The 13,514-nt window shown below is 36.4% G+C and overlaps 1 protein-coding gene across 3 annotated transcripts in view; it reads left to right on the top strand.

Annotated features, from left to right (window-relative positions):
• Positions 1–13,514, top strand: part of SH3KBP1 (SH3 domain containing kinase binding protein 1) — a 130,185-nt gene that overhangs the window by 12,613 nt on the left and 104,058 nt on the right. For 2 of the 3 annotated variants that reach the window (XM_063305154.1, XM_063305156.1), the window contains exon 2: positions 7,396–7,553. In XM_063305154.1, coding sequence (XP_063161224.1) covers positions 7,396–7,553 — 158 coding nt within the window. The remainder of the gene's footprint in view (positions 1–7,395; positions 7,554–13,514) is intronic. The other variant, XM_063305155.1, reaches the window with a different exon arrangement.

Genomic DNA, 13,514 nt, shown 5'->3' with positions numbered 1-13,514 from the left:
CCTCAAGGCATCAGAGTGCCTCAGACTCCTTCCTGTTACTTGACTGAGTATATTGTTACACTTTTACACATTCTATTAGCTACCAACTTTTTGTTTCATGAAAATGGCTCTGTCAAGTACTTGCTTTTTAAAGTTCTGGGAAAGTTCAATTTCTCACTAAAGGTTCTGAGCTTTCTGACTAAAGTTGCATGTACAAAGGTAAGGTTTAAAATTCCCTGAGTGATTCCTGGTCCCTGTAAGGCCTTCCTGAGGCTACACTCCACCACAGGAAGATATTTGATTGTTCTGCTCCAGGTACCTGATGGGGTTCCAGAAGGAGCTTAGGGCTGCTCCAGGGACTCTGATACACAGTTCAACTGAGGCATTTGTCACCACTTGAGATGAGAAACTCACAATGGCCTTGGACCAAATGGTGTCTGTGCAGGCTCTCTATGCATGTGGATCCTGGAGAGCCCTTTGGTTTTCAGATGAGTTCTGGGAGTTGAAGCAGCGTAAGAGACTCCTAGAGTTTTGCTGGGGGAAAACAGAGTTAATCCAAACAAGTAAAGGTAAAAGCTTTTCTTAGGTATTGCCTTGTTGCAATAAGGGTAGTGAAACATTGTTATTTCTCTGCCCTTATTAGATCCATAGAGAGCCAGCCAGCGGCCCTGTTTAAGACCCATTTCCTCTTAAGTAAGGAAGGTCTGGGAGAATATTTACAGAGCTGCTGTAAGGATTATTCTGGGCATCTTTCAGATAAAGTCGCTTGTATTTGCTCAGAGTTGGACTCTAGCTGTACTGTTCTGGTAGTTCTCCTTCCTCCAGGACTGGTTGGTATTGGTAGGTGGAAAGAGATTGAATCTGAGGCCCCTGCTTTGTGGAGTTCCTGAGGACTCTACTCTCTCCCCGCTTCTGTTTAATATCTACATGAAGCCACTGGGGGAGGTCAGCCCTGTGATTGTAATGGTATGTGTGAATGATCTCGGGAGACAGGAGGAAGAGCCACAGCCTAGACAACAGTCTGATAAACAAAATCTGAATCTGAAGGAGGAGTGGTGGTGGTTGAGAAAATGTCTCAGAAGGGATCCTCCTTAGTTTTTGGAAGAGTAAAAGTCAGGGAGGAGACAGGTACTTTCAGACTTGCAAGGTTCTGTTACTGTAACTTTACAATAAAAGTAGTATTAGTACTCATGGTTGGTGCTTCTTGTCTGGACTACCTCAAAGGGTTGATAGTGATACCGAGTAAGGTATTATCAGTATGCTTATAATACCCAATTATCCATCTCTGCCCCCGGCCAGCCAGGGGGTGATGCCATCAAGATCCTTTCCCAGGGTCTGGAGACTGTGGAGGTCTGGATGAGAAAGAAGAGGTTTTGGCTCAACCTTGGCAAGATTCAGTGGTTGTGGGTTTTGAGACCTTGGATTTGGAAATTTTCCATCTCTCTGAATGTGGATGCAGTACCTCAGATGGAGTTATTGCACAATTTTGGGGTCCTCCTTGACTCTCAGCTCCTGCTTGAAGAGAAGAGCCTTTACATAGGTCATCTTGTGCCCCAATTATTATTTATTATTTATTTATTAATCAAATTTATCACCGCCCATCTCCCAAAAGGGACTCTGGGCAGTTTACAATAAAAGATGACAATTACATCTGTTTCTGGACTGGGAGGCCTTATTCACAAGGATTCATGCCATAGTCATCTCCCATTTGAACTACTATAATGTGCTTTAAGAGTGGCTGCCTGTAGCATTCAGAAGCTGCAGGTTTTTGAGAAGTGGTTTGCCATTGCCTCCTTCCTAGGGCTGAGAGAGAGCAACTGGCCCAAGCAACTGGCCCAGCTGGCTTCATGCCCAAGGTGGGACTAAAACTCACAGTCTCCCGGTTTCTAGCCTGATGCCTTAACCACTATACCAAACTGGCTCTCTATCCTACATAATACCATGCTGATTTCAATCATGTGTTCATGTGTGTATTTATATATAAAATAGCAGTATCTAATAAGTTTTTCCTAATTGAATATTTCTACTTGTACAAACTTTATTTCCCCATCTGAAGTTTAGATTGCACACTGTCAGAATGCTGTCAAGGAATCTGACTTCTTTTAAGAACTTTATAAATTAAAATATTTTTATTCTCTGCTTTTTGATACTGAGTTGGATCCAGAGGAATTTAGTCAATCTTACTTTCTCAGTTAAACCATGGGACAAGTTACCCATTCACTGAAACTAAAGCTTAGGAACTCTTTCCTGGATTTATCATGGTAGTTTGTAATAGCAATGAGAAAGTTGATTTTAATGATACCTCTTGGAATTTTTCTGTTGCTCTGTCATTTGGCTGTTTAAAGTTGCCTTGAATAGCTGATTATGTTGTTATAGGAATGAAGTTTACTGCCTTGATGGGAGATTTACTGAAACAATGCCCAAGAAAATGTTAATTGTGAGTTACTGAAGTCAGTTAAAAATCTGCTTCTGATTTCAGTGGAATTCTGAGACTTTAATATTGTCATTGTGCCTGGACTGACGTCTCCAGACTGGATTATATGATGGAAGTTCTGTATCTCTGTTCTAGATGTAGGATACACACACACACACACACACACACACACACACAAGTTGCTTATAAATTTAATAAATAAATACATTATATTAATTACAACCTTGTTACTAACATGATTTTTTTCTTGTGCTTTCTTTAAAAATTAGCATTCAGCAAACATGTATCCTCACATTTTGGGGAAATGGTCATTTGGCCGTGGGCAGGTCAAAGTAATCTCTTTTTAAGCAAGGGTTTAGAAATAATTCACTTTTCCTTGAACTGTTAGTTTTTGCTAAAATACTAAACCTAGACGAGAATTATTATTGTATTACTCCTAAGTACACAAAATGTAAGCCATCTGCTACATTTTATGTTTAGAATTAGGCAGTACTTTCTAAATACAAGAGAAATAATGGTATAAAGTATATTTGTATCATTCATATTTGAACATATGCTATCGGATCTGTACAAGTAATTCTTGAAATTAATTGGAGACTACTGTAGTTGTTCCCCATGTGCAGATTGTCATCAAGACCATTTTGCAGTGACAGTTTAGCATTAACAAATGACATGGAATATGTATTCTCAGTTCATTTTAATTTGGTTAATTTCTGTTTCTGTCAATATATACTAATGTTACAGCCTTTTCTTTTGAACTGCCTATTTGATATTCCTAGTATCAAGTGCAGTAAAACTTGACAATCCAAGAAGAAATTAAGAATTGGTAATAGGAGAGATGTATTTTAAAAAATACCTGATTTTTATATCAATTTTATTATTACTGCTCCAATTCCTCTAAGGCCTAAATGATCTCTATAATTTTTTTTAAATTAAAAAAAAACATACATGTGTCCATCCAAATGGTATGACAGTAGCTACTACTAATTTTGGAATTTTAATATTAGAAGAGTGCATTATCACAAGTTAAATGTATAGAATGTGTATGGCAAAAAACCCCTAGAAGTGTAACTTTTTCCTGTGTGAACCGTCAGAACAGGCTAGTGTATAGACTGGTATTCCACAGTGAATGTTAATGTATTCAACTGTTATACAATACTGGAATGGTGATATAAACTGTAACAACTGTATAGCATTTAACCATTGTTATAACTGAATTTCCCTGATTGCCTCCCTATCTTGTGTTCTGACGACTCCTGTGGTAACCGATTGCATAGATATTTGCACTGAAAACTGGAGCTTGTTACCATTTCTTGACTTGCTCTTTAAATAAGCAAGCATGCTGAAGCAGTGTCTTCAAGAAGTCTTTAGTCCAAGAGAGTCAGAGAAATAGTCCATATGTATATTTTACAGTAGACAAGGTAATAACGAAGAGAGAGAGAAAAAAATAATGACAGGAAAACAGTTCTATAAATAGTCTTCTTTTTTATCCTTGCATTTTCCTGCAGGAGCAGGGTCTGCTTTTCAGATCAACGAAAGCCATTTCATACGATCGAAAGCAGCAACCAGGTCCAGCTGGATGATTTTCATGTCCATGTTAATTGTCACCTGCCACCTTTGCTTTGGTCTTCCATGCAGGCATTTGCCATCTATGCTAAAGGGGTAGGCAGCGCAGGCAACGGTGTGGGGTCCTGTTCATAGAATGTGGCCATACCACTGTAGGCATTTCCCAGCATTTTCTCTGTTATTGGTACAACACCCATCTGCTGCTGGACTGTATCATTGCTGACGTGGTCAAGAAGGGAAGTGCCTAATGACCAACGGCACATGTGCATCTCCATGGCATGTAAAGGGCGCTCAGCCCTTTTGGTGGCTGGCCAACACTCAGTGCCAGACAGTGCTATTGGGCAGACCATCATTCTATACATAGTACTCCAGTGATCTCCTTCCACTGCAACCATGTTGCATTCACCCCCTGTGCGCACTTCCTCATTAATTCCGCCATCACTTTGCAGATGGGATCCTAAATAGTGGAAGGAGTTTGTCTTCACTAGATCTTCACCGCTGACCTGGATGGTGGAGGTGCTCGAGCTAGTCTCGAGATACTCAGTCTTCTTGATATTGAGGTGCAAACTGAATTGGCTAAGATGGTCGTTCCATGCCTGAACACAGCACTGCAGTTCTTCCCTGGTGGTAGCTGTGAGCAGGACATCATCGGCTGTAGTATACTATTTATACTATAAATAGTATAGCAATATTATATTTTAAGCTAAGGTGGGGAAAGATTGGGATTTTAACAAAAATATCCATATTTAAACACCAAGAAGTCTAGTATACACTAATATACACAGGCTGAAACAAGATAAATTGCTAAAATTTCATTCTTGTCCCTATAAAGTTATATTCTGATAAGCAGGCCCATATTTAAACACCAAGAAGTCTAATATTGTCAGCCCTACAAGGTATTGTCAGACAGGAAACACGACCAGATGAACTAATTCTACTTTATTGTAAAGGTACATTGGCAGAATCTTGCAAGTCTGAAAGTACAATTCTCCCCACCATCTTATTTACAGCCTGAGAAACTAGGGAGGGTCTTTTCTGAGCCTCTTGCCTCACCCACTCTCCAGATGCGGGTTATCTGTCTCTTACCTGTCCATTCTCTTGGCAGCGAATCTTTGCCCTGCCTCGCAAAGTCTTTCTCACATACCATTACAAATACAGGTAGTCCTTGCTTAATGACCATTTGTTTAACAATGCTTAGGAGATACAGTGGGGCTAAAAAAATAACTTATGACCTGTTCTCAAAGTTATGACCGCCCCACTACCCCTGTGGTCACGTGATCGCAATTTGGGCGCTTGGCAACCAGGTCACATATATGACTGGTTGCAGCATCCTGTGGTCACATAATTGCAATTTGTGACCTTCCCAGCCAGCTTCCAACCAGCCAAATCAATAGGGAGCCATTGATTCGCTTAACGACCACATGATTTACTTAATAATTGGGGTAAAATGGTCGTGAAATCAGGTTTGGTCATGTGATGCCTTACTTAATGACTGCGTTGCTTGCTGACTGAAATTCTGCCCTAGTTGCGGTCATTAAGCAAGGACTACCTGTATGCTCTGATACACATGGACAGGCTATAAGTCAAATTGCCGGAATTTCCTTCTTATTCCTATAATGTTGTGCTAGGCTTCATCTGTTTGATGAACCACATCCTTATAATGTTTATTAGTAACTACTGGAGAAAAGAGCAGGTTGCATGGTTATGTCCATGTCCTGATGATGATCCACATCATAATAATTGACTTAAATAAAGAGGTATGTGTGTGTGAACCTTCAGGTCAATCTTGACTCATGGCAACTGCCTGACAACTCCCTGCTGTTTTCTTGGCAACATTTTCAGAAGTGGTTTGCCATTGCCTTCTTTCCAGGGCTGAGAGAAAGTGACTGGCCTGAAGTCACCCAGCTGGCTTTGTGCCTAAGGTGGGACTAGAATTGATGGTCTCTTGGTTTCTAGCTTGGTGCACCAAACTATCTTTCCTAAAGGTAGAGGTATAAATTGCTTATTCAATTTATAGGTGAGAGCTGCTTCAATATGATTGAGATGGCAAGATAGAGTACTGGACTATAAATAATAATTTTCAACAGAGATAAATACAGTATAAAGTGTGCTGTTTTGATAAGAATCAGTTACATATATATAAGATGAGTTTGATAATACTGATTTGACTGCAGTATGGGCAAGAGGGTTCAAGGTGAATTTACTAGATCTTCTATCTGATGAAGTGAGCTGCAGCTCACAAAAGCTTATGCCTTTTAATAAAATTTGTTACCTTGGTAAAAGTGCTATTAGACTCCTCCTGATTTTTAGCCACCATAGACTAACATGGCTCTCAGTGTATAATGTCTAGATTGCACAGCAAGGGCCATGTAAATTTTTCCCAGATGTGCTTTGTAATTGGGAACTCTAGTGCATTTCGAACCTCCTCATTTGAAAGATTTGCCAGCCATAGTAAATATGAAACTAATTTTGATACGTGGCAGCTAAAAGCTTAGGATCAATCAGCAGAAGTAAAGATTCTGCTTTGTTCTGTTTTTGTTGACTTCACCTTGTTTACTGCATGCAGTTCAGAGCACTAAAGTGTAAGAAGGTTGTTGATGAACTGGAGCATATATAGAAGTTGCTTACAAAAAAGATAAAGGGCCTGTAGACCATATCCTCTGAGGAATGATTTAATGTTGGATATGTTAGCCTAGAGAAGAGACTATTAAAATATTATATGATTGCCATTCAAAAGAGAGATTTAAATTACAACATTACAAAAACTGAGGCAGTGCAACAGGTTGCTTTGGATATTTGGAAACAGGTGCTAGGTAGTCACTATGAAGGATGCTATAATAATAGATTTACTGTGTTGGCCAGTGTTTGGAATAGGTAGTTGTTGTTTTATGAAAGTTAACATTCTTGATATTAACGTTTACTCTGTTTATTGGGTTCTTGCTCTGCAACAAACAAATGTTCATGGAAGGAAGTACTTTTATATTTTTGCACAAATCAGAAACATTGCCTGATCTTTAAAAGTGCAGTTTTAAAGGTAACTGGCATTGCATTAGGATGCTCTGTTTGAGCAATATTGTAAAGAATTGTGAGAAACAAGTGTGGTACTGTGCAATCCTTCTGAGCCAAAATCAACATTATCCTTTAGTTTAATTAATCTAAAAAATAATATCTTACCCTCAGCCAGAAGGGTTGCCTGATGCAACATCCTCTTTTCAGACCCATCTGTCTCTGCTGTTTTTTAGAAACATATTTATTTTACTTTGCCTCTTTTGGACAGTTTGGTTGTTTCTTAAATGCTGCTGATTGGAAATATATATATATATGCATGCATGCATACATTTTAATCTAAAATTGCAGAAATCTTTCTGGATTTTTTTTTCTAATTTTGTACTATCTCGTTATGCTTTCCCTTCTAGTGGAGGCGATAGTGGAGTTTGACTACAAAGCTCAACATGATGATGAGCTGACAATCACTGTAGGTGACATTATCACCAACATCAGAAAAGAGGATGGAGGCTGGTGGGAAGGACAGCTCAAAGGCAGAAGAGGTTTGTTCCCTGACAACTTTGTAAGAGTGAGTACAAAGTGAAACCTGTTAATTGTCTTGTGTCACCGACTTACATTATCTTGTTGAGATACAGGTTTGCAATATTAGCAGCCAAGATATTTATTTAAATTAATATAAGAGTAGACAATGTAAAAGGCAATTTGAAAGTCTGAAATAATTATTACCAGGCAGATGGACATAAATTCCTATGAGGACTGTGGCTTATCTCACTTTTAATTTGCTGTTGCTGTTTTTCCTTCATTTCAATTGCCTGCTTCCTGCTGTATATTGGCTTCCATATGAACTTCCCTAAAGCTTAAGATCAGCTTGACAAACACTGCTTCAGATTTCAGCTTCTTCAAAGACCAGAGAAGAAACAAATAAGTTGTTACTAATGAGCTTTGGCATGCTTCCAACTGAACATATGCTTTAATTACCTTTTATGATATTGTAAAAATCAGAGCCAATTTCCTTTTCAGCTTTCTTTTGTGTTCTATTTCTATAGCAGGTTTTCTGCTGTGTCTCTTCTAAAAATGTTTATACCTAGTTATTTTAATTTAGCTTTGTTTTTATGCTATTTTAATGTTTCTATTGTGCACCACTGTATCTGCTGAAAAATTATATAGCAATTTTCTAAATAAATCACATCATGCATGATTATTCACTGGTTTTAACACTGAACATGCTTATATTGCAAACAAAGTTGGACACAAGTATATAAAACAAATTGAATCAAAATGTGGTAGAACTGTCTACTAATGCCCAAACTGTACACTTATTATTCTTCAGTTACCATATAATTTATTGAGGAAACAATCCTCATTTTCTTCATTAATAACTATGGTCAGAAGGTACCATTAAGAGGTATTAAGTAAATTAAAAATTTAGCTGAAGTTGAATATTTAGGTATGCATTAATGTTTATTAGAAATTCAGTTTTGAATTCAAAGAATGGAGTAATTTGAATGACAGATGAAGGTGTAATTTCATAGAGCAAAATTTTGTTTGTGATAAGTTGAATATTCTCTAATGATTTATTCATGAACACAGACATCAAGTAATTAATGCATATTGGAGACAGTTTTGCAATTACTTGCAAGTGGATAAATTAGTTTGAGAATTCTTGAGTGAAAATTTGGTGTTGTAGCAGTTAAGGACTTTGACTGTCACCATCAGCATCCAGTTTCTAGTCTACCCTTTTAGCCACAGAAGCTTACAGGGTACTTTTTGTCCATCTCTCGTGTTCTTAGCCCAACCTACATCACAGGGTTGTTGATGTGAGTAAAAATAGGAGGGATTGCTAAGCATGTCACTTTGAATTCCTAAACAAAAAGACAAGATATAAATCTAACAAATTCACTTTGTAGATCAAAGTTATCTCCACATTGTTAGCTTTCTGGAACCATAAAGTTTCAGAAGCTTTATGAAAAATGAGATGACACTATTGTTGTTTTGGTTATAATCACTGTTGATTTATTGGTTTTTTTTTTTGGTGATATTTTTATAATGGCCTTTGTTGCTTTTATTTATTTACCCTACCGTTTCATTGTATTACTATTGATGTAAAACATTGTGAGTCAGGTTCAGTTGTGGCAGTATACATATAAATAAATAATGACTTTTTATCAAAGTAAAGGTGGAGATGTGTTGAGCAAAAAAAGATCTTGAAAAAAAAGAACAGAACACAATCATGTATGTGTAGATGTTTTTTAACAACTTTATAGAAATCACAGTGATATATAGCACTGTATGCAGCTCCTTTGTAAGATACACATTTAAAATATTGTATTTTAGACATAATACAGATTTGTGAACATAAAATTAGTTACTAAACTGTGGTAAATTACCAGATACTATAAATAACCACATTGCAAAGTAAAGGTAAAAAAATGTAGCTTCTGTGCTTTATTTATGTTCTTAATTTTGATAATAGAGGAAAGGCTGAGAAAGGATTTGTCAGGTTTACTTTATTTTTCTTAAAATATGAGAAATCAAAAAAGGAAGAAAATAGCATTTACTTAGTGGAAGTTAATTTGATCAGATAATTTTCTTTTAGTGAGTTCATGATAAGCAAAGCGAGAGATTTAGTATAAAAATTAAGTACATCAGTCTTCTGAGAAGTACAGTACAAATGTTACACCATGATGTCATAAGGTCAAAGAACATACTTTTGAGATAGTTGCATTGCTAATCTATGCTTGCTTCTGCTAAATCAGTGTATATGTAATAGCTGAAATAGTACAATACTGTGATGGTACATAAAGCAGGAGATGATAGTGGCAAAATTCTGCTGTCTTTAATTTATAAGTGCAGTCATATATCTGATATAGTAGTGGATTGTAATGTTTGAAAGAAGCTAAATTTCCTGTCTTTTTTCCCCCCCTTCATCTGGATGTTCTTCCTGCTCCAGTTAGTTTGAAGTATAGACTCTTGGACTTACCTGGTGCATTTTTTGTCCAACTATACTGTATGTTGTATAAGTTGTAGGATCTCTGATGGTTTTGATGATTGGTACATAATAAAATAACCTTTTTGAGGTCCAAGTAATACGCTGTAAGTTATTTTGTGAAAACTTAGGATCATTTTAATCTACAAAATATATGAAAGAAGAATGCATATATCTAGAAAGGTAATGAAACCTAAGTAATGTCCTTTGAATAGAACTGCATAATACTGAACAATATTTGTCTTGTTCTTTACTAGAAATTGAAGAGATATATCTCAGACTCAATTCTTCTTTTGGCCTAAAGAACACAATAGCATTTTTTTCACATGCAGATTTTCTGTTTGCATAAAATGACTAGAGGAATATATGAAATAAACAACGTTAAACAGTTTAATTGTACATAATTCAAATTTCATAGTTACTGCATATGTAACTATAAAGCTTCTTAAGGGTACATTAACTTCTGCCTGGTATTACTGCCTTGTAGATTTAAGCATCAGAGTGGTAGCTACTTAGTATGTAGGATATTCTTCCCCAAACTGGAACTCAGCTCATCTGGTGGGCATCATAGTGATGAATGTTGTTGTAGGGCACAGTATTTATATGTCTCTCTACACAAATATACTTACTATTGATAGCTGGTGCCTTTGCTTGGCATTGAAGATCGCTTGTGCATTAAGTCTTAAGAAATCTAGAAATGAAATGCTGGCATCTAGATTTTTCCACAGTTCAGGAAGAAAAGCTGTAAGAAAGAAACTGCTAGAAACAAAATAAAGTTAGTCTTTGTGACCAAGATTAGGATACTTTCTTCTGTTGTATTCACAAATATATCATTTGCACTGATGTCCAATTTAATGGGCCTCAGTGTTCAGCTGCTTACAGTAATCAGGGTTACAGTATTTAGTGTTTGGAAAGTACATGGGGGCATCAGAATCTAAGCAACTACTCAGTGCAGCAGTGTAAGGCAAGGTAGTGTATTTATAAATTGCTAGCAAACAAAATAAAGTTATGTGTATCTTAAAAAGGGAAATGCTTGTAAGAAATCAAGAAATAATGTATTAAAGGAAACTGCATTGTAGGTATTTAACTGGTTTCACACATTGTGCTTAATTATATTCTATTCTATTATATTCAAGTATAATGTGACCTACTTGATATATAATACTAATTCCTAAATCAAGTCTTTTGACGAAGTCACACATTACAGAAACAAACCAGTTACATTATGGCTTAATATAATGACTTGGACTGCAGCTTCCTTTTTTTACAGCTAGCCAGTCACACAAAAGAAGTTCATTTATTATTTATTTAAGAAATTTCTGTTTTTGATGAGTTATATATGGCAGGGTGGATTCTGATAGACATAGAAATAGGAACTATTATTATTGAATAGGTAGAATACTCCCAACTTGTTACAGTTCTTAGATTTTTAATCATCTTCCAGCTTGTAGTATTGTCTTAGAAAAAAGTACAATTCCCACTGTAGCCTATGGAATATAACTATGTAACCTCTCTGTATCCTGTACTTGCTTAGGTTTGTGTTCTATTTTGATATTGCTTACCTTTTCTTGAATGTTACAGAGGGTCTAAGCTTCCTGAGAATATTTCTTAGAGGACTGAAGAAAATTCCAGAAATCTAAATGGGTCTGTAGTGTTACTGTTTTCAATTGTAATATAAATACAGAAAGACATGCCTGCTTTGTTTCTTCAATATATATAGAGAAAATAAAATTGAAGACCAAGTAAAATGTTGCTTATCTTGTGTCACAAAAAATGAGTAACCAATTTATCAAGGTAAACACTTTCAAGGGCTGTATCCCTCTTCATTAGTTTATGTCAAGAGTATTTTCAGCGGCTTCCACAGGTTTGCCTTTTCACAAAATAGTGGCCAATCAAACACCAACCTCCTAGAAGGAGACGGTGTCCTGTTTCCTACCACTTATATTGGGGATTCCATGTGTATGTTATATTGAGCCTGATGGTCTTAGGAGAATCATAGGGTCCTGGCTTTTGTTGTAAACTAACATAGCTGTTACTCTAGAAATCTCATTTTTTTAAAAAAATTCTGAATTTCAGATTAACTCTTCATTGTATGAACATTTCTGTTTCTATCATCTTGTAAGGACTGGTTGTGTGGCAATGGGAAAATGTAGTGAGAATGATGTGGATTTGCAGTGAATTTACTAATATGTGTCATTGATAAAATAATTTCACTACTGCTTTCTCTTCTTAAAATTTAAATATATGTTAATGTGTTTCAGTAATACATTTGAAAACAGTCAAAAGTCTTGTTGAAGTTTACTATTCTCTTTTTAGCTTCATCTGATTTGCCATAATTTCCTTAGCATGCAGATTACAATAAGCACAATATATTAAGTAATTATTTAAATTCATAACTGTCATACATAATTCTCCAGGGAGAGATGAATGTGGGAAACAGAAGGAGAAATAGTTGTTTCTGAACCAATGAAAGCTTGGTTTTTCTCAAGGCAACATACACATTACCTTGGGGACTTATTATTCCTATTTTTCATTTTGATTGGAATGCGGCATGTATACATTTTTCTGTGTATTTCAAATAATATTTTGCTGCATGCTTTATTTTGGACTTCTGTCCTGTCTTGTTTGGGTGATTCTTCATGATCTGCAACATAACTAAAGGGATTACTCTTCACAAATTGGGATTGGCCACTTCCTAAAAAGTGATAAAGCCAGTTTTGGGCTAGAATTTCTTCAGCAAAGTGCTCTTTAGACTGTTACTTTTGCAGGGAGAGAAATTTCCTAACAATGTTCTGTGGTTATGATCATAAATGAGAAAGTTATGTGAGAACAGGCATTTTGATATATTATGTGGTAGTCACATTGAATTGTAGCATATGTAGCATGCCTCAGACAGAGTTTTGAAAGTTGGGCTTAGTCACAGTGTTGAGCTAAGTCTGTAGTCAAATGGGAAATGTATAAGTTTTGAGTCAAACGGCTCAAGAGAATTCTAAAAAGTGTATTTGGACTGTGTAATTGTTTAGCTTGACTGTTGTAAGACGTGAAGTTAATGGAGTGGAAGCATTTGATTCTAATGGCAGAGATACCCATTTTGTAAACATTGAGTCTATTTTTTCCCGCAACTTCTGGTTTAAGATCCTTTAGGTTTCCAGTTAGTCCTTGAATGGAAAACAAGGCTTCGCCTTATGCTTTTCTGCAAGACCCATAGCATTGCTCTCTGAGTGAGAGTAATGGCACACTCCATGAGCCAGCATGCCCACTCGAGTGTTAAATATAATTTTGAAGTGTAAATAGGGTGAAAATGTCCAAGAAAAGAAAAAAAATGTCTGGGAATGAAAATCACAAGTGTAAAGCTCAAATATCTGAAGGAAAAAAAAAAGAAACAAGAGGGTGCCTTTTTGAAATTCCTAACAAAATTGGAACATGCGCCAAACCATAGGGGGCACCAGAATATGACTTTGCCTAGGGCACCAAAAAGTCTAGAGCCAGCACTGCATATGCCTTAACTAACCTTGTATTGTTTATATGGGCCCAGTGTCCTTC

The sequence above is a fragment of the Candoia aspera genome, chromosome 5 (genome assembly GCF_035149785.1).
Source record: "Candoia aspera isolate rCanAsp1 chromosome 5, rCanAsp1.hap2, whole genome shotgun sequence".
Taxonomy (NCBI): Eukaryota; Metazoa; Chordata; class Lepidosauria; order Squamata; family Boidae; genus Candoia; species Candoia aspera.
This window is presented reverse-complemented; position numbering and strand designations above follow the sequence as displayed.